This window comes from Nothobranchius furzeri, chromosome 14 (assembly GCF_043380555.1).
Source record: "Nothobranchius furzeri strain GRZ-AD chromosome 14, NfurGRZ-RIMD1, whole genome shotgun sequence".
NCBI classification, from domain to species: domain Eukaryota; kingdom Metazoa; phylum Chordata; class Actinopteri; order Cyprinodontiformes; family Nothobranchiidae; genus Nothobranchius; species Nothobranchius furzeri.
This window is the reverse complement of record NC_091754.1, coordinates 57013011-57034789: the sequence shown is the minus strand read 5'-3', so window position 1 is coordinate 57034789 and position 21779 is coordinate 57013011. Positions and strand designations below refer to the sequence as shown.

Genomic DNA, 21779 nt, shown 5'->3' with positions numbered 1-21779 from the left:
TGTGACTCTTAAGCTACTAGCTAGGAACAACACTGCAGCATGAAGCTATGGGTTAGTGAGCAGAATGTCCACATTGGGTATGTGCACTTTATGTGGATGCAAATGTGCTAGTTTTCATTCAGCTTTAATAAAATGTGTCTTTAATGACCTAACTGTCCAATAGGAAAGGCTTTTGTAAATAATATCAATGATGGGGATAAAAACTCTACTGAATTAAGTAGAAACTCGTTTTAACGTAGCTAATACTCATGTGCTAGTGCAGTGAAGTGTCTCCTTACAGAATAACGCAGCTGAATCAGGGTGACTTGAATGAAGCCTTTTATGTGTAATGAGGTAGAGCGCTGTATTATCCAAAGCCCCTTTATGAATATACCTTTGAAAAGGACCAGGCTAACAACTGGACGAAATACAGAGCATGTGGCTGTCTGATGCAATTAAGGCCGACAACACGAAAAGGGACGGTTTGTCCGATTTTAAAAAGCTGCATGGATCTGTGCTGGGACAATAAAGGAGACGATACTGTAAATATTTCTGTAGGAAATGTCTGAATGAACGAGGAGCGAGGGACCCCGGTGAACTGAGCATTGTTAGATCGAATGAGAACACAAAAACGTTGGCAGCTGCATGTTCATTAAGGCCGATCCTGACATTCAGAGAGGTGCCGATGCTTTGTGGACTCTTTTGATTTGGGTCCATCGGTCCTGCAGAGCAGCACCACGGACATTGTGCTCCTACTGTGAGGCTTCCATGTGTGCAGGTAACCGGGACTGCATTAATGTGAAGGAAAGTCTGTCTTAAAAAGGAACATATGAGGTCTGTTCAACTTCTCTCTGAATAATAAAAGGTCACCTACAGTAGCCGCGGTCATGGAGTCATAGCCGTAAAACATCCATGTGTTAATCAGATGGGGCAAAAATTTCACCCACGACCTTTAAAGGGACTATAAGGAAGTTTGACGGCCAAAACATGTATAGAAATAATAAATGTCTTCTTCATACATTCTCCTGCAATGCCCTGGTCCTGTACAATGAGCCCTGGCATTTTTACTGTGATTGCCTGTTTTTCTGTAAAATCACAGAAAAAGAGAGATGCTCGGGTCGAGCAGGCTGCTTCATGCGCGTCCACGCTCAGGCATAGCCCGTAGCATTTGCTATCCGTAGCTTTAGCAGCAGAGAGAGAGGCAGTGCCACTTTGTCGCTGTTCCTAACGCCTAGTGACAAAGCTAGCTACATTTCTGAGGACCCTTAGCTACTTTCTGTAGAACTTTCTTCTAGATATTTCCTGCTAATTAGCAACAAAATAGCTATTTTCACTCCGAACCGTTCTTTGGTTTGGCGTTGTTTCAGCTGTCATCAAGTATATAAAAGTTACAGATATAAAGGACGTCACTGGTGCCTAAGCTCAACTAGTAAGAAGTCGGACTCTCGTTCAAAAGAACCTGGTTTGATTCTGGATGTGAACATAGTTTATTTAGAGTTTCTTTTTTACTGCTGAAAAACGGTCTCGTTGCACCCTGAAAAAAGGCAGGCCACCAAGATATGTAAGCAAGCTATGCTATCCGGGCCGGGCCGACCAGGTTCAGACGGGAATGGCCCATAAGATTTTTATTTGGACAAGGATACATTATATTATTCTTATGTAGAACAGGAATTGCAGAAATGTGTTGTTGATTAAATATTAAAATGACTTGCCGTAAGGGCTTGCTGTAGACAGATACAGGGGGAAATGTACAATAACACAATATGAACCGTCATTCACTGGATTGTTCTAATATTACTGTTTAATCTGTTCAGTCCCTGACGTAATCTGACTCAGCTGAAGCTAATTTGTCTTTGTGATGATCTCAGAGATGACAAGCTGGGAGCATCACAACTTTTGTTTCTGACGGCTCTGCAGATGGATGAGACATCATTTAGAATTTCTCTTTTGGCAGCTTTGGAAGTCTAAAATATGCCCTGACAGGCGAGTGGACGCACTTCCTAGGTGGAAACGGGGCAGTCCCGGTGGTTGTTGACGCTGGTTCTACTGCGTGCGTTCGTTTAGATCCACTTTCGCTTTGGTTCACGGATTCTTTTTTTTTTCTGGTGTTGGAGACGTCTTTACGGTGGGTTAACCACAGCGTTTCACACAGTGGTTAACAGTCAACCCGGTTAATCCTTGCAACCCTACAAACATAGGCGTCATTTTAACCGGGGACGCCGGGGACATGTCCCCTGCAAAATTTGTGATTGGCAGCTGTGTCCCCCCCACTTTAAAAAAGCCTGCTGATGAGGATTTTTGTTTTACCAGCTCAGATCTTATACCAGGGGTCGGCAACCTGTTCCCATCAAAGAGCCATTATTACCCGTTTCCCACAGTAAAGAAAACACCGCAGCAGCCGCGGCGTTGTGGGAGGGGCCTACCCTCAGACAGCAGAGGGCTGCTCACAACCAAGTGACAGCAGCAGGTATCGGTCGCTCGCATGGACATCGCACCCGTGGGGGATTCAACACCCACACCTTTCCAGCTGTTTTGCTCACCTCCACACCAGTCTGGTTTCTTTATGTCGCACTCACTCTGTTTGCCTCATCTCCTTCTTCACCTCCCGCTTCTGACAGCCGATGTCGGGTTTCCAGGAGAGCAGGAGAGGGAGGGACGGAAGAGCTCAACTGAATTCATAATTTTACATCTTGACATTAGCTGTACAAAGTCTGAGTTTGATAACGTGAAGAACAACAATTTGCAGAGGTTTATAACAGGCGCGGCGCCAGGTTTTCATTTTTGGGTGGGCCACGGTAATTCTGGACGGACCTTAATAAGCAGTGACTTAGTGAAGCAGGCAGGTCGCGCTAGAAAATGTTGTTTAAAAAGACGTCAAAAATGTGTTCCCACGTCATTTTTATTTCTAAAATATGAAGTAAAAACTCCCAATTTAATTTTCATTCATTTGTCATTAATATGTAGTCTACACCCGTGCGTTAAGTGGACCATCTTCCAGTAAACGCAAAGCATCCAGCCCATCTCTCCAAATGCGTAAAATGTGCACCACAGCCGTTAGGCGCGCGCGCACCGTCAGCTACATCAGCCCAGACAAGAGCAGAGCAACTAGAATAGAGGATCATTCTGTCTGGATGTGGATGGAGATTACATTTTACAGCAGCCTGATCATCATTTAAATACGTAAACCATCACCTGTCTTCTAGTCCATGCTATCAGCATTATTTTAATTGGTGTGTGTGTGTGTGTGTGTGTGTGTGTGTGTGTGTGTGTGTGTGTGTGTGTGTGTGTGTGTGTGTGTGTGTGTGTGTGTGTGTGTGTGTGTGTGTGTGTGTGTTTTCCACTTCCAACACTGGTCTAACCAACCAGACCTGCATGTCCAGTAACATATTAATGTTACACTTCATGTAGGCTAGGAACGTTTCACCTGCCGTGGCCCGACCGCTTCTGCTCCACATAAACTTTGTGCGTGATCAAATGTCTCTACAGGTGCTCTCTGAGCTGAAGAGCTATTCTGCCTCAGACTGGATGTGTCATGCGTCTCCATATTAGAGACGGGAAAAGCGCTGTTCAGCCAAAGTTGAATACCGTAAATCCTCTAATACAGGCCGGTATTCAATTAAAGGCCGGGTCTCCAATTTTGGCCGGTGTCAGAGTCAGCGGAGGTAAATAATGGCCGGTCTCTTACTGTGGCCGGATGGAATGTGGTAACAAGCGTCCCAGCGGCAGGGTTATAGTCCCTAAATCAACCAGCAGGGGGCAGTAGGGGTTCACGCAGACATTTATTAGGCTTTTTCTTCAAGCTTTATAACGCTTCAGACACGATCCTCTATCACGCTCCTACCACACAGAGTCACGGTGTCAGTTAACCATGCTAATTCAACCCGCTCCACAGAACACACATCACCTTCCCTGTGGCTTACATAACACTCACACAACACGCAAATCAGCACATAGGAACTAGCAGAACGATAGGAAACACATATAACACAATACCCAGAATGCACCTGGCTTACAACCCCAGCCAGGTCATTACACTATCAAGTTCAAAGAGAACGTGCTGATTATGCTGCAGAACACTCTGGGGAGCAGCAGTAGGGGGTGTATGAACTACAGTAATCCCTCGTTTATCGCGGTAGATGCGTTCCAGACCTGGCCGCGATAGGTGAAAATCCGCGAAGTAGGGACTCCCAGCATGCCCCTCGCGGGGATTCCCTCCACGTCGCACCTACGTCACACCCGCGGCTATAAACGGAAGTCGCCTTTACAGCTCAGTCATCGTTTCTTCAGATTCATGATCAGAGTTTCCAACCTACCGATCAATCCAACGAACTATCAGCTCATAGTAAGTTATCTTACTTACTTCTGGAAAGCCCGGCATTTCCGTGTCACTTCGTTGACGCTCGAACGCTCGGGGGTTTCCTAGAGCAGCCGGCGTTTCACCGACGCTATCACTTCCGCGTCTGTGAAACCACGCTCCCTATTGAATTATCGTATGATCACATTCTCTGTGATCAGCAACGCGCTGTGCCAGACCGTAGGTACTGACACACGATCGTTCATGTCGGTTCATTTCCTTTAATGTTTTCTGTCTTTTATTTGCGCCTGATGCGTTTCGCTGCATGCTGTGGAGCGGGGCGGTGCGCGCATCAACTTGTCCTCCAACGCACTGATCACTGATACGGCCGCCAAACAGCAAGCGCTCGCAGTTTTTGCGGTCGGTAGATATTTTAGAACTGCAGTTCAAAGGTAACTCATAAGGTGAATATATATGAACCCAGGCAGCAGTTTTTCTTTAGGATTGAGAGGAGATGCAGGAAGATAATAAACAGACAGGACAGAAAAATAGTCAAATAAAAAAAAGTTAGTTTTTGTACCTGCTGTTGCAACATACAGACACCATTGAAGGTAATCAGAAGTGAGGACCAGAAAATGAAATAATTATTTTAATGTTTAGAGCAGCAGGAACTCCGAGAGGCTGCAGGCACATCAGTGAGTTTGCGGCTGCTGCGCAGGGGGAGGGGGGAGAGGGCTGAAGCAGAAACTACCGTTGTTAAAAGAAATGTGTTTAACTTTGAAAATGTGGGCGCAATTTTAATTGTCAAAAACTCCAGCAAACCATTAGTTCATTTTGCTCAAATAGAAATAGAGGCCTGCCTCTAATACTGGCCCTCCTTCCAATAAAGGCCTGGAGCTTGATGAGCTTGAGTCAAATACAGGCCCGGGCCTGTATTAGAGGATTTACGGTAATTTCATAAAAAGAACATTTTTCCAAGCTCATCCATGCGCATCAGTGTGCGTCGGGGTAATTCTTTCAAAACAGCAGCATCCTTGAGTTTATCCGTCAAAATAAAAGTCTAATATAAATATCTGTAACCTGCCATTTAACTGTTTTGCCTTCTTGTGAAGATTGTTGCAAAGAGAAACAACTAAACTTGATTAACACCAGAGCCATGCGCACTGCCCTGTGCGTCGTGACTGTAAATGAGGGGAAACGATTTAATCGGATCCTTTTCTTTTCAACATGGTTTAATGTAAAGTTTCATTCAGTACAAACTTTAGTTACACCAATCTAACGAGACAGAGCCTGGATTTGTATTCTGAACAGTTTAAACATGTTTAAAACGGAGACGTGCGTGACGCGTCTAAAATTCGCACCTGCTCCGCTATTATGGAAATTAAACTAACAAGGTGAATAACATAATTATTTTAGGCACAGACAACATCTCCCACACTTTTGAAAATCTTGCAACGCGCCTGGTCGCTCGTGTACGTCAAAGTTATCTTTCATAAGAAGATAATCATAAAACGATTTATATAAAGTGGATCCAGAAGTTGTAGCCCGTCTCTGCCTACAATATTTTGATATTTTTCATCCTGTTGGTGGTTTTACTGAGCAGGTGCCACTTTTGTCATACGTTTCTTTTAAAAACATGTTTAGACTGTTCAGAATACAAATCCAGGCTCTCAGAACCAGAGCGCATGCGGGAAGGTTCCTCCCACTGAAGCGAGTGTTTTCCAAACCCTGTCTCTCAGAGAGACGTGTCACTTAGAAAATGTTCCCTGATTATGAAACTTTGGCTGAATAGTGCTTGTTCCTGTCTCCAATGTGGCGACGCATCCAGGAGCCGTCTGAGGAGAATCCCAGAATCTGACATCCTCCAGCTCAGGAAGCGCATATGATTACGCACAAGCGTGACGCGTCAACCCGGTCTCACAGTAAGACCGGGTTGACCTGTTCAGGTTTACGCAGACAATCTTTACATTTAGAATTAGCATACAGATGTAAAATTAATGCAGTAAAATATTAAGCTTTTATATCCATTCATTATTTTACAAGCACAGAGCATCAGATGGATGGAAGAGCTGCATGCGGCTACAGAGCCGCCGACCCCTGTGCTAGCCTATATTGTCCCCAGCAATTTTTAAACCCCACTCAAGTGTATGGTTATTGTCCCCAGCAATTCTGAAAACAAACTGACGCCCTTGCCTACAAATATCTCCTGCATTAGCTTCTGATATAAAATAGACGGTGAAATGCTAGGATTTGAAAACCCTCACATTTCTATGTCCAGTGTTGGGCAAGTTACTTCAAAAGTGTAATACATTATTTATTACTTGTTTTGTACTCATTTTAAAGTAATTCATTAAATTGCAATATTATGGATTTTAAAATGTAAGGCATTACACTACTTTTGCATTACTTTAAGTTACTTTCACGAAAACAACTTCAACATGAATCTGGTAATGTGACGCTCAGTGAGCTCATGACATATATGTGGAAGGTGATGTGGTGTCTGAGCTAGGATTGCTGTTATAAACAGTCAGATATAATAACAGTGCTTTAAAATGATTGTTTATTAAATAAAAGCAACAACAATCTGTACTCTCAGCACGCTGCCATCTTAGATTAACTGAGCAGGGAGTGAAGTGGTGGGGGCTCCAAGCCTATATTTGCCTTGGTCCCCAAATGCCTTGATACGGCCCTGGATGTGGGACTGACTTCTGGGGTGATCTGATTCTATCACATGTATAAATATTAAATGCTTATATATTATTGCTTTTCACTGGTAAAAATGTGTATTGGGGATAAATCTACCTACTTTTTTTCTTTTCAAGCACTTTGTTTTGTTTTCTTGATTTTATGTGAATAATTTCCGGCCCTTTCTCTCTCTGACCTTCCTGCATGCTGCATGTTTTCTCCGTCTTCCAGAAAAGGGTACCAGGCCCTCTGATACGGGCTCTTAGGTCCCTGTATAACCGGTGTCAGAGCTTGGTCCGCATTGCCAGCAGTAAGTCAAGCTCATTCCCAGTGAGAGTTGGACTCCACCAAGGCTGCCCTTTGTTTCCTAGATTTCCTACTTTCTAACTAATCAGCCAATGGGATCTACCGAACGCAAAAAAAAACAACAAATAAATAAAAAAGCTTAATATGCGCTGCGCTCCAGCAGCGATGAGTTGAAATCACCGTGGCACAGATTATGAACTCAGCTGAAAAATACATGAAGTACCAGAGAATATGGGCTGATATAAACGATCGCAAACTAATGACTTTGTTTTGGTGGAGCGATTTTGTGAATATAACAGCGGCCGCGCGCAGGACGCAGCTGGAATATTTGAGCCGTTACCACTGCGTCCTCTCTGCTCATAGAATGCCCGCAAAGCTGAGTCTATAAATGACGTCATATATGTGGATACTGGATCTTTTTTCAAGCTTCCCGCAATTTGAATTTTTAGGAAACCCACATCTTGATTCAGGGTTTAAAAATGCATCGTAATTACCGCGTTACTGACAATTATACTGAGTAAATATTACCATTTTCTTTCCCTGTAATGCCTTACATTACTAGCCTAGTGAACTAGACCAAATTCTTGCTTTGCAAAGTTTGGTCTAGGAACGCTCCACTGGAACCTCTGCAGCCCCAACAGCATTCTGGCTGGCCAATCACCACTCTCTAGAGGGGTATCAAACACATAAAGAGCTGTGATTGGTCCATAATGGTGGACCAATCATAGTGCTCTATCTGCTTAGTGAACAAATCACAGAGCTTTATCCGCTTTGTGGGCCAATCAGGGCACTCTATGTGCCTGGTGGGTGGGATGATGCAACAGAGTGAAACAAGAGTATGTCCCATTCATTGTCCAGTGGAATGCGGAGATCATTTGAAAGACAACGGTAGAACCCGCCCCACAACCGAGAGCCGTCAATGGAGCGTTGACAGACTAAGTAATACATTTATTTAGTCTGGCTTGCCAGGCTATTACATTACCACATTACAGCAAAAAGCAATGCATTACAGTAATTAATTACTTTTGTACCGCGTTACTCCCAACACTGTCTATGTCACACTGTGAATTTGCACTCATGGATTCACCCATTCCCATCCACAGGAAAGACTTTTCAAACATTGTTTGCAGCGAGAAGATGGCATGGAGAGTGTCTTGGTGATGGTGACTTTGCAACATGTCTGAACATGTTCCGTTAGCCAATCAGGAGCAAGGTGTGCACATATCATTAATAATAATGAGTAATCCAGCTGTTTTCAGCCCACCTCTGTACCAGCAAACTTCTGCATCTCAGAACAGGAGCCTCACAGCTTTCTTTACACTAGAGAACTCAGCAGATATGTTGAATAAATGAGTAAACCACACCGTATATAGCACTTTAAATACATTTTTGTGTTTCTTAAGGTCTGTTGACTGTAGCGGCCATCTTGCATTGGGCCGACGCCAAAAGTTCCGTTATAGATCGAGAAAACAATCTGGAAGTTAAATGTAAACCCATCCAGTGGTTTGTGAGATACTTGTGTAGAGGCCTGTATTCGGAATGGGATCCCAAGGGTACCTTTGCAGCGGGTTTCGTGAGCCAATGAAAATCTCGTGAGAGCAGGTGACTAAAACAGACAGCTAGTCCCAAGATTGACAGTGTAATGGAGAGTACAATTAAGGTTGGTAACAGAGCATAACATTGGGACCGGGGTCTCAGGAGAACCATGGGAAATGAAAACTGGAAAGTTTAAAAAAAGGGTGGAAATTTCAATATGGAGATGGGGCAACTGTTGTAGGAAAAGCCAGTGATGAAAAACTTTGGTTGTAAAGACATTCGGTAGGGGTGGGATTAAAGGAATTGTCGTGAGCAAGGCTATGGAATGGCGCTCAAAGTTTAAACTGTAGCTCAGTATCTGTAAAACTGACTTTGGCCGGTTTTCTAAAGTCACATGGTCGTGGCGGCCATTTTCAATTCAGCAGATTCCAAAACTGAATTAGTCGGAAACAAACTGTTGCTGGTTACATAAAGATCAGTTCAGTTGTTCATGAGATATTTCATTGGTTTAGACTGACTTGAACTAGAATTGGTGATTTTATCTGTTTTGTTACTATTCATTTTTGTTCTTTATTTAGTTTTTTTATGAACATTTGTTTTAGTTTAATTGTGAAGCACTTTGTGGTTTTTGTCCTGTGGCGTATTTAGCTAACAAACACGTGAAAAACATTGGACGTGAGCTTGTCAACCATCTTCAGCTAAAACAAAAATGAAACAGTGATGTCATGATTCTAGAACTCAAGTCACTTGTCTCTGCCACGCTCTCTCATCTCGCTTTGCGTTGTTCCGTTTTTAGCTCTTCTCTGTTAATTGGCAAGCGTGAACGCATCGGAGAGAGAGAGAGAAGGAGAGAGCGCCTCGAGGAGGAATGTGCTATCACACCTCGCATCACCACTTTACATTCAGACGACAACTTCTCGACCCCCGTGACACGCACAAACACACCAAAACACCTCACAGGTTGCCGGCGCCAGCCTGAGAGTTCATTCGCTCGTAATGAGTTGAGAAAAACTTAAAAGAAATCAGCTTTAAGAGAGAAACTTCCTGAGAGCTGAGAGTTAAATCAGGACGCAGCTTCCTTTGAGATTTCAGAGATCGCCATCAGAAAACCTGTGTCATTTGTTAATTATTGAAATGCTGCGCTCGTATTTAATTATGCTCCTGAAATTGGCTTAAAAGCAAAAGGTTTTAATAATTCATGGCCGCTAACATCTGCTGTCAGAACGAGCTCAACCAGAGATCATTACTCAGGGCTCTGATAAGAATCAGCAGGACTACAGATGAAAGAATAAAACTAAAACATGGGGCCAATTACCTTTGCTGAGGAAGGATGGGAAGTGAGGAATATAAACGCGTTTTATACGTTTAGTGTTGCCTGGGTGCCTTTTATAGGTAATGAAAATCTCCAGGGACAGGAAAAAGGGAGGAAATGATGATATGTGGGAGAATCGTGAAACAGATTTCATTCTTGTTACAAAGACGTGATCGTTAATGTCAATAAAACTCCAATTATACCTCTTAGGTGTGTTCTTGCTGTGTCTTGGTCCAATTATACCTCATCTCTCAACGGGTTTCTCTTTTAAATGATTTTTGTGTGAATCCAGGCCGCTTGAGCAGCTAAAAAAACACAAACTTCCTCATAAAACTGGTGTTTAATGTTGCTTTTAATCATTTTAGGGATTTTGTGGAGTCAGGTCATACATATTTGACATGTTACAATAAACAAAGCAGAATTCGTGGTTCAGTCAGTTATAGCAGGTGGCCCAGGTCCCGAAGAAGCCCCAGACCAACTGTTGCTATGGCGTTTCAGAGTTCGTTTTACTCCTCTGACCTAAACCAAAGGAGGTCTCCAGAGCTTCAGATGTTGTTCTGTTTTGTTGTTTAATGTCTTTAGAAGAAACCATGATGTGTTGCTTTTTGAGGTCGTTTAGCCGACTTCATGTTGTGGTTCTGTAGAAGTGGATCATCACAGTTGATTTATAATTAAAAAGGGGTGTAATTCACTTTTCCACAGAGGTCCAGGTTGGTTTAGCTGGACTTCTTCCTTTAATAAAATAAAATACTCATTAAGTTTGGAGAAGGCGTTAGACCGCGTCCCTCGGGGGGCCCTGTGGGGCCCTGTGGAGGGTACTTCCGGGAGTATAGGGGTACCAGGCCCTCTGATACAGGCTGTTAGGTCCCTGTATGACCGGTGTCAGAGCTTGGTCCGCATTGCCAGCAGTAAGTCGGGCTCGTTCCCAGTGAGAGTTGGAATCCGCCAAGGCTGCCCTTTGTCACCGATTCTGTTCATAACCTTTATGGACAGGTCTAGGCGCAGCCAAGGTGTTGAGGATCGGGCCTCTGCTTATTGAAGATAAGACATGAGGTCCTAACCCAGGTGGAGGAGTTTTAGTATCTCGGGGTCTTGCTCACGAGTGAGGAAAAACTGGAGCGTGAGATCGATAGGCGGATTGGTGCTGCATCTGCAGTGATGAGGGCGTTGTACCGATCTGTGGTGGTGGAGAGTTGAGTCAGAGAGTCGATCTACGTTCCTACCCTCACTTATGGTCATGAGCTTTGGCTAGTGACCGAAAGAACGAGATCGCGGATACAAGCGGCCCAAAATGACTTCTCTGAAGAGTGGCTGGGATAGGGATAGGGTGAGAAGCTTGGTCATTCGGGAGGGGCTTGGAGTAGACCCGCTGTTCCTCCACATCGAGAGGAGCCAGTTGAGGTGGCTCGGGCATCTGGTCAGGATGTCTCCTGGATGCCTCCCTGGTGAGGTTTTCCGGGCACGTCCAACCGGGAGGAGACCTATAGACCCAGGACACGGTGGAGGGACTATTAGGCCATTCCCATCTGTACCGGGTCGGCCCGGGCTGGGTAGCCCCAGTTAGCCCCAGCCTGGCCTGGTTGATTCCACACATCCTTATCTTAAGCCCATGTGGGCTGATTCTACCCACCAATCAGAGGCTTGCTCTAATGGAAGGTGTGCATTTGCTGTCAGCAGTGGGTGTGTTGGCCCTGGTCGGCCTGAAGCAGACCCCCTCGAGAAGGGGGCTGAGAATGAGCCTTGGTTGGCCCGGAAAAATACCAGGCCACCCAGATATGTAAACAACCTACGCTACCCGGCCCGGGCCGACCCGGTACAGATGGGAATGGCCCATTAGTCTCTCACCTGGCCAGGAGCTGGCCCAAGTGGCTGGGGAGAGGGAAGTGTGGGCCTCTTGCCTGACAACGGCACAACACTGACAGTTTTAGGCAGAAAATTAAAATTTTAAGTAAAATGCACAAAAGTGCTAAACTATTGACTACACATGTCTGCAGCACAATTAGACACACATTTATAGTTAACCAGAAAAAATAAGTTTATTTGGGGGTGACTTGCTCTTTAGTGTCTGATAATGGCATTCGTTAACTCATCTGAAACACTTAAACGTGAAGAAAAATAAATCTGAGGCAGGAATCATTTGTCTCAGTGCTATAAAAAGTAATTGTAGTCAGACATGTCTCATGATTTAATAGACGTCTGATGATTTGTTCTTTTTAAAGAATTAATAAAGAAAGGCGTCTAGTTTCACCACTTTATCTTGCTTTTCTAGCTTGTTCTTAAAACCCCAATGATCCTGGATGTTATAAAAACTGTTGGGCTGTGAACACCACTCTTTATCTTTAGCATAGCTGATGTGACCCAAAAACAGCAAATATTTGTAGATTCTATGGAAACGATGTTAACAGTTAGCGTCTCACCTGCTGTTTGAACTAAGCCAGTTGGAGAAACTTAAATTAGTTCTCACCAGGCTAACGGCTAGCTTGAGTGGACTGCTGTGGTTGAAGTCAAAAGGTTTGCATTCATGGTCATTTACATTTACAAATTTAATAGCTTGCTGGTGTAGCAGGAAGGCAGCTGTATTGCTGGTGTAGCAGGTATTCAAGCAGGTAAGCAGTTTGGCATTTAGCATTAGCATCCAACAAGCTACCATGGTCAATTGTAAGTTTTGAGACAGATAATTGGGTTTGGATTAGGCATTGTTACCAACTTGGAACTCTGGTTGTTTAAAAGTGTAAATATCCCTAGAAGCAGAGACAGAAAAATATTTTTAGATGGCGGCAAGACACTTTGGTCAGACTAGCCGTTAGCTCATCAGTCTCAGGACAGGATATCATCCAGAATGGGTATGGACGTAATTTTCACTTTAGAAGTGTGTGTGTGTGTGTGTGTGGGGGGGGGGGGGGGGACATGGGGGTGCGGGGTGGTGTATCTTTACAGTTTGCTCTAATGCAGGGGTATCAAACTCACTTTAGCTCAGGGGCCACACTGAGGGAAATCTAGTCCCAAGTGGGCCGGACCGGTAAATAAAAAAAAAAAACTTCAGATTGTTTTCTTTGTTTTAATACAATCAATATAAAACAAGGCTGGAGCCTGAGGACAGTGTAGTACAAGTACAACACCTGAAGTGTACTTGAAAATTTGAAAAACAATAAAAAAAATCAGCAAATAAAAAAAACATTCCTTAGTGATTCAAAGAGCTTACAGATCACATGGCAAGATCAGTTTCATGCAGCACTTAAAGTATATTTGACTCATTTTACTTTACATCTTTTAGCTTTCACCAGCACATCAATATCAGAAGTCACATCCTGAGTGGCGGCCAACTTCAGGATGTGATTCAAGTTCTTGTGTGAGCCTTGAGCGCAGCTTTGTTTTATTTTTACTCATTACAGAGGAAACTTGCTCACAAAGATAAGTTTATTTTCACTCTACATTGTGAAGTATGAAAATAAAGTTTACACAACCATCTCGCAGGCTGTATTTAACCCGCTTGCGGGCCGGATCCGGCCCGCGGGCCGCATATTTGACACCCCTGCTCTAATGGAAAACAGGCTTCAACACAAATGGTTGTTTTCTGCTTGGTCCTAGAGCTCAACTAGTGTCAATTTAATATAGCATAATATTGCTTTGGGATGGTAAAAAGTGCAGTGGTCAAAACTTGTCTTTGGAAAAAGTGGGGGGGACATGTCCCCCCTGTCCCCCCAAAAAATTACGTCCATGAGAATGGGTAAGATTGTATTAATTTAAATATTAACCTTCCCAAACGGGCAAAATGTGTCTTAACGGGGCAGAAATGAAACACGATTTCTACTGTTTTCAGAAACTTAACTGTCCATTTTGTCTGTTCTAGTTGCCAGCGGAGTGCCGGGGGTTACCTTGGCCTCGATGACAGCTTCGGTGCAGGCCTGCAGCATGGTGAGGTGGTGGGCAAAGACCAGGAGCTTCAGCTGCTCAGCCTCCAACATCATCTTAATGTAGTCCTTCACGGCTCCCGCCTGGCCACACACACACACACACACACACACACACACACACACACACACACACACACACACAGATGAAAGAGAGCCACTGAATCCATCACTGTGCTGCTCGACCGCACAGCGGCGAGATCAGTAAAGAAGTCAATTAATCACCGCTGCATCCTTTCTCTGTGATCGATTCACTATTGAATGTCTGGATCCAGACTTTAGGTGAGGAGAGCGTGCACGGCGACCGCGACACATTTGTCAGCTCACAGATAGTGAGAGCAAATCAATACCTCACAGGGTTGGAGATATGATTGGTGTGTGTGTGTGTGTGTGTGTGTGTGTGTGTGTGTGTGTGTGTGTGTTTCAATCTTCACACAAGAAAATCCACCTATTGATAACTGAACTGATAACAGGTTTATAACTAGGTCAGGCTCATGTTAGGTGTCAAACACTAGTAGTGAAACTGCAGATTAGACGACTGTTTTGACTTTTTGGTTGTTATTTATTTATTTATTTATTTAAATATAAAATGAAGTATTTCTACATTAAAGTCAAAGTGAAAAGACAAATGTGTACACGTCAAGAAAAAAGTTAAAAGATAGAAAACTAAGTCATTTGAGAAAAGTGATGAGAATAAAAAGGAAAGTTGAGATGAAGAAACAAAAAGTCTAAATGCCCAGAAAAACACTAAAAACTTCCCTAATTAAATATTTTGTTATGGGGAAAAAAAATTTGTGAAAATTTTTTTTCCAGAATATTTCCCAACTATTGCAAAAACGCTGGAATTTTACATTTAATCTCAATATTCTGAGCGGTGCAGGAGGTGTGATACGAGAGAAAGAAACGCAGATTGACTTTGGAACATTTTGAATACAACAACAAAAACTTGTGAAATTCTTCTCTCTGCTGCTTCATCATACAAGGTGTGTGTGTATGTATGTGTGTGTGTGTGTGTGTGTGTGTGTGTGTTTTACCAGATCACCGGGCCGCTGAGGAGATATTTTACCAGGTTTAGTGTGACATCATCGTTCTATTTTCTACGTTGAGTTGTGTCGCGGGGCTGAAGTTTCTCAACTGTTTTACTCCTAAGTTCCTGTTTCGACATACATAACGGGTTTTATTTTCCTCTTAACTGATGCAGTGGTAACAAAGCCTTAAACAGATCAGAGCTCACGCTCATAAACCGCTGAAGCCGTTGACCCTGACTGACAGCACGAAGCTAACGGCACCCTGCAGGTGTCTGAATCTATCACATTACTGCTACCCTCTGCCGTGGAGGAGCGCGTCACAGAGCATCCGGACTCGCCTCATTTGAGAGCTCCAGGACACCCCACCATCACACACACACACACACACACACACCCTGACACAGCTGAGAATAGCAGCATCTACTGTGGTTTGATTTAAGGCTAACAGAGTCCTTATGATACAGTTTGGGGAAGAGACCAGCTCCTGCAACCTGACAACCTCTGATGCCTTCACACCTGCTCAGGGGGGAGGGGAGCTGATAATTAGCAGCTGATAATGAATCAGTCCGCCAGGCCTGCCGACCCTGTTCTGATCAGAGGGGTCCTCATTACCGACGGCTCGCCGTCCTTCCGCTGAGTTTAATTAGTGCAGAAACTTGTGGGCCGTCGGACGCGGACCATTATCTGGCTTTAAAGTCCGGCATCAGAGCCGTCCTCTCTGGGTAATTGGGAGCAGATGCTTGGCGGGTGAAGCAACACAAATACCCCAAAGGCGTTAGGCAGCCCTGTTGCCAGGCCGACTGGCAGTCAGGCAGGGCGCGCTGACGCTCCCTCAGAGCGACATAGATGTGCGAATCCATCACACCCCTCCACCCCTCCCCGTGATCCAAAAAAGAAAGATGGCAAGCTCCCGTTTTTTTCTAAAGTAGCTGAAGTGTGTCTGACTGGAGGAAGTGATAGGGCAGGAAATGAGGCTTCGTGGTGGACGGAGGTCCAGAGTTGAGCTCAACTGAGCAGAAATCCAATCAGTAAACAACACGGAGTTCAGAGAAGACCCGCGTTACCGTTATCTCCGGTCTCTGTTCACCTCAGGGCGATGCTCCTCACGGCTCAGGGAGTTTCTCAGCTAATCGAGAGGAACGCCGCCCCTCGAAGGAAGCGGGTGTTGGTTTATTTACCTACTGACACACAAGAGGGCGGGAGTGCTTGTTCTCAGAACAGGACGCTTAGTGCGGGTGGAGATATGAATGGATGTTGGACTCTAGAGCCTCTGACCCTTTGAGCCACCCAAACACCGCCCCTCAGCGCTCATTTCTCTCTCATTAAAAATGCATCTCTTTAGAGCTGAGAGCGGGCCAGGTTTCCATGGCAACAGCATCACAGAGATGCTATTTTAGTGAGTGTGTAACTTTGATAGAAGGTGTAATCACAGTGGCTAAATAATACCAACGCTATAACTCCCTACTTTGTCTAAGTGCTTTCGCTGCTGACCATTAGGCTCGGTTACCGTGGCAACGCTTTCCCAAGAGATCTCGCCGAGTGCTCGGCCGAGCACGCTGAGAATAATGCTGTGCCATCAATCCACCATTGTCCTGTAACATTAAAGCGGACGGAAGCTGTTTAAAGGATTTTCTCGCTATAAAAAGTGTTGTTGGACGATTAAGAGTCAGATGCAAATGATAAATGAAAGCGCTTTACACTACAGTGTATCATTCATCCCTTCACACACACACATTCACACTGTGGGGTCGTCAGACAGCTACATCTGTAGCATCTGATGGGGAGTGGCTTCTATGGTGAGGAACAAACTGCATCAAACTCAAATAATCAAACACAGAACAGAATTAAATCAATTTCTTTGATAATGTTTAAAAAAAAATAAAAAAATTAGAGAAAGGTTAACCGAGGGTGGCAAAACGGCACAAAAGAAATGGTATACGTGTAAGGGGTTAATTTACATCTAATTAATGGAGCATAAGACATGAGATTCCATAATGAATAGGGAATAAATCTTGTGGACCTTTGGGTTATTTTAACCAGAAGATTGGGACTTTTTATGGCAGGGATTATGTAACACTTGCATTAACTGACAGACAAGAGAAGAGAGAGTCACCTTTAAAATGTTTAAGAGGATTTAATTCTAAACAATTTTAAACAATTTAACTCTAAATTCTAAGTGATGAGTGGATCTGGTGTAATGAGGCGTGAGATGGATGGTGTATGTGTGAGTGAGGTTGTCATCAGAACTCTCGTATCCGGAGAAGCAAGTCTGGGTGATGAAGTGATGTTTTTCTCTTAAGCTATGATCGGAGTTATGATCGGAGTTTCATAAACACATGAGACGCCGTATTGTCGCTCCACACATTCCCTTGAGATGAGACCTCCGTACAGATCCAGAATGCCAGGTCCTCGAACCCCTCTTTTGGTACTGGAGCCGATAAAACAGCGTCAGCAGTACGACAGACTAGCAGGGTTTCCCTTACATAGCCGTAGCCGTGGTGGCCCGCCACGGCTGAAATCCCACCGCCACGCCTACAAGATCCCAAGTTTTTTTTCTTTTATTTTCTGCGCCGTTTCCCGAAGAAGCAGCGGGAACTACTATGTTGTCGCTTGTGATCACAGCCGGCGGGCAGCAAGGAGAAGCAGGCAGGGCAGGGTGAAGTTACAGCATAAGTTACTGAGTTTTAAATTAGAAAGGTAGCAGTGGATATAATGCTTTGTGGTTTACATGTTTCAATAGCTTTAAGATAAACAAGTGTTGACGATCTTGACAGGGTTTCCTCCAGTGCTTATTAGGCCAGGTTCTCCTCCCCCACCAGGCTAAGCATCACTTATTCATGTAAAATTTATTTATTTTTTCATGTCTGACTTTAACCGCATCTAATACTGTATTACGGCGTGAGCGCAACAGCGACAACTTAAGATCGATGTGTGAGCAGCCTGAGAGGTCGGGTGTTTCATCTGAACCCTTAAAACCTCCAGCAGGCTACGCTGCACTATTGACGTGTTAGCGCACGGCGCTAACAACTTAGAGACGTGACATGTCTCGGAGAAGGCGTAAAAACACGTTGGACGCTTCTTCTGAAGCGGTAAAATAACACCTCTTCTTAAGCAGAGCACGCCGTCGCCTTGGCTCGTTCACGGCCGAGCCGGTGTCGGTACAGGATCTGCTCGGGTGCAAGATCGGCTCGGGGTCCTTCGACTGCCGATGTACGGCAAACCCACTCGGACAAAATACACTACACATCTATACTGCTGGAAAGAATTTAGCAGTTTCGTTATTAAAATAATGCTTCTTAAGACGTAAGTTTGTGTTTATAATGGCATTTTGACGTCTTGTCCATGTGTAGTTCAGTTACGCTCATAGCTGCTAGCCAAAACTCTGGAGTTAAAAGTTTTCTGGCTTTACTAAAATACCTGTCTGTACTTATTTGATTGATGGTAGTTTTACTTTCTATTAGACTCCAAATGTAATCATTTGGCACGTTTCTAATTCATAATTTGTAAGAATGTAATCAGTGATATTAGCATTAGCATTCCTATGGGTTTTTCCACGTATATTAGCATTGCGCTAACCACTCCCTGCCAAATTGCAGCCTTTGCGATTAGAAAATCTCCTTTTGTCACATCGCAATTTAATTGCACATGTAGTTAATCGTTCAGCCCTAATATACATGCAGCTCTATGCTAAAAGTGTATTTTCAAAGAGGTAATGATGGATTTCTTTGTAAAAGTTGTCCATCTTTCCAACAGAAAAATTTGTCTGGACCAACGTAGCGTGATAACAACGTAACATGATAACGTAATTCCGTAAGGTTCATGTTCAGCCAATCAACTACTTAGACGTCATCGGCAGTCGACGGACCCCGAGCCGATTTTGCACCCGAGCAGATCTTGTACCGACACCGGACTGAGCTCGAGAACATTGACCCAGCACAGCCACTGGGTTGTTGGAGCTGCCCCGTGACTGCCTGATGGAAAATCAGCGGGTTTCATCAGACTCGTAAAGTTTCTTGTTTTTGCTGGGGACCCCCTGTATTTTACCGCTCCCTCCTGCAGTCTTCCCCTATTAAAATTTAAAATGATTCTGCAAACTCCGTGTATCAATAGAAAAAATCTCTGCCTCTGCCAGCTGCAGTAAATGTAGTCTCCAAATAATAAATAAGAGGTGCATTAATCTGTGTATCTCCTTTGATCCACATTAGTGATATTCTCAGCACCAGAACAGTGAAGCAAAGAAACAGATTCCTGAGTTGTAATTTTATTTATCAGGTGCATCTAACCTGTTCTATTTTTCTCTGAAATGAGTTCATATTAGTGCTTCTATGGGTTGTCTCCAGTCTGCACTAGAAAATTTTACTTGATGTCATAATTTCTCCCCAAGCACTGCATTTTTTCTGGAAACTGGAAACTGAAATTCACTAAAATGGATCTCGTCAGTTGGTCTCTCAACGCGATTGATACAATTTTTTCAACGATGAGAACGGGAGAAGGGGCTCCCGGATGCCCCTCCGGGACAGACCAGCTGTCTGCGGAGGACTCTGAAGATGTGTGGATATTCGTGGTGTTGGTGTCGGGTTTCCTGCTGATCGGCATTGGAGGCTACCTGGCTTACCGGAAAATTAACGAGCTGTTGAGGAATATTGGCCTGATCCCCGAGCTGGTTTGCACCATGCTGTGAATTCACAGACTCAAATAATTGTCGAGATGAATTGTAAGCTTGGGACTTTGGCCGAGATTCATTCATTGGCACAGAAGATGGATGCCATCAAGGATAGAGTGGATGAATCAGCACGGATTGGGATAGATTAATGTCCATTATTGGGATTTTGAGAGGTTAAGGACCAACAAACTGTAAGACAGAGAGGAAATTTTCTGTCTGGCCCCAAAACAATTTCTAACCGGAATCTGGCGTTCTTGAGCCTGCAAGGCTACAACAAAAACTCCCCCCTCATAAGACATGTGAAATGTGCTGTCGCTATGGCAACTCAACTCTGTCTCCTATCCCAGCCTGGGCGGGACTGCGGGAAGGCCGCTGAAACGTCCAGGGTCACTGCAACCCTCCAACCCTCAATGCTCCTCCCCCATCCACACTGAGGTGACATGCGCTGCTTATCGTGGCTGCAGGAATTGAAGTGGGGATAGTCCCAACCCACCACCCCACCTAGTGGACCTTTATGTTGTGTTCTCTGGAGTCTGTTGCATATATGTCTGAGGTGTTTTTTTTTTTGTAGAGCAAAGCTGCCCTCCTGGTGGGAGGCTAACTCTGAAGTGCCTTTTTTTCCCCTCCACCTGAACCAACCCTCATGTAACCCTCTTATCTCTATTAAGGTAGCGCGACTCAGGGTTGCGAATGACCACATTCACCAATTCTTGTCATGTGTCTTGCCCATGTATGTCTGATCTCTGAATTGTGTGTACTGAAACTCTAATTTCCCTCTGGGATTAATAAAGTATCTTTGATTTGATTTGATTGATTTGATTACAGTGAAGCCACTTTCAGGCAACTGCATTGCTATCGGTTAACTTTTTACCGAAACCAGTATCAGTAATGGTGTATCCCTACTTTAGGGACTTGTTGTTGTCTTTAGTGATTTGTTGTTGTTGTCTTTAGTGATTTGTTGTTGTTGTCTTTAGTGATTAGTTGTTGCCTTTCAGTCGATTTACTCAGTACAACAAAGGTAAATTGGGACATCACTCCCTCGTGTGGCCTGGATGAAGACTCATCTAATCATGCTTGTAAAGGCAAATGCGTGTGATGCTGGATGGTGGCCCCGCCCTCCACCTTCAAGCCGGCATTTCTCAGTTCTTCACCTCGCTAATAACACATAAGTACAATGAAATTATTGTTAGCTATGCTATTGAAAAGTTAGCTTAACTGCTCGCCGGTGCTGATTCTGCTGCCTTCTGGTCGCCCACCGAGTGCTACCGTTTCATGGCTCTTTTAGCTTTCTGCCTCAATGTTCTTTCGTTTCTGCCGTTCCGCTCTGTGTCTTGCCATGAGTGTCGTGTTGGACTCTGCTTCGCGACCCTGTCCTCAGAGCTGTGGGTTTTTTCTCCACAAGAGGCACCTGCACAACGCCTGTCCTGTCTGCCTGTGCAAGAGACTATTGCCAAGAGAGCACTCACGGGCCTGGAGACGTGCGAGTTCTGTCACCTGCTCCATTGTCCCATGCTCGATTGGCGTGTGAACTTCCTCCAACATGTCCCGGGACTGCTGCAGGTTTGCAGCAGGACCCCATACTCTCGGAGTTGGCTCCTGCTGCTTTGTGTGGTTCCGACGTGAGCGGTCTTGTGATCGACTTCCCCGCTGCTAGCTGAGCAGATCACATGGAGGTGACAACCAGGCTGACCAAATCCAACCTGGAGACTTCCCAGTTCTCTCCTTCAGAGGGACAGTCACAACCTGCTGGAGGACGAGGAATCTCTCCTTACAGTGGATTGTGTTACTGTTATCGCTGCCTCAACTCCCGAACGGGAGGACACTTCTTTTCTTCCGCTTTGCCGATGTGAGAAACTCAAGTGGACTGTCCTGCTCCTCTACCGGCCCAAATGAGGTCCCTTTTTGTTGGTTTTTACCTCCCCACTGAACCGGCCATGGTCAAAGTCTTTCTACTGCTTTTCCCGGACTTTGAGGCCGAGCCCGCATCATTCTGGGGGAAGCCACTGTCCATACACACTGCAGTACTGGGCGTGGACCTCTGCGGTGCCGACAAGTTGGGGTTTGT

The 21779-nt window shown here is 44.6% G+C and overlaps 1 protein-coding gene across 2 annotated transcripts in view; it reads right to left on the bottom strand.

Moving 5' to 3' along the window:
- zranb3 (zinc finger, RAN-binding domain containing 3) overlaps positions 1-21779 on the bottom strand; it is an 86813-nt gene that overhangs the window by 4394 nt on the left and 60640 nt on the right. For both annotated transcript variants that reach the window (XM_015952448.3, XM_054743196.2), the window contains exon 9: positions 13988-14107. In XM_015952448.3, the coding sequence (XP_015807934.3) occupies positions 13988-14107 (120 nt within the window). The remainder of the gene's footprint in view (positions 1-13987; positions 14108-21779) is intronic.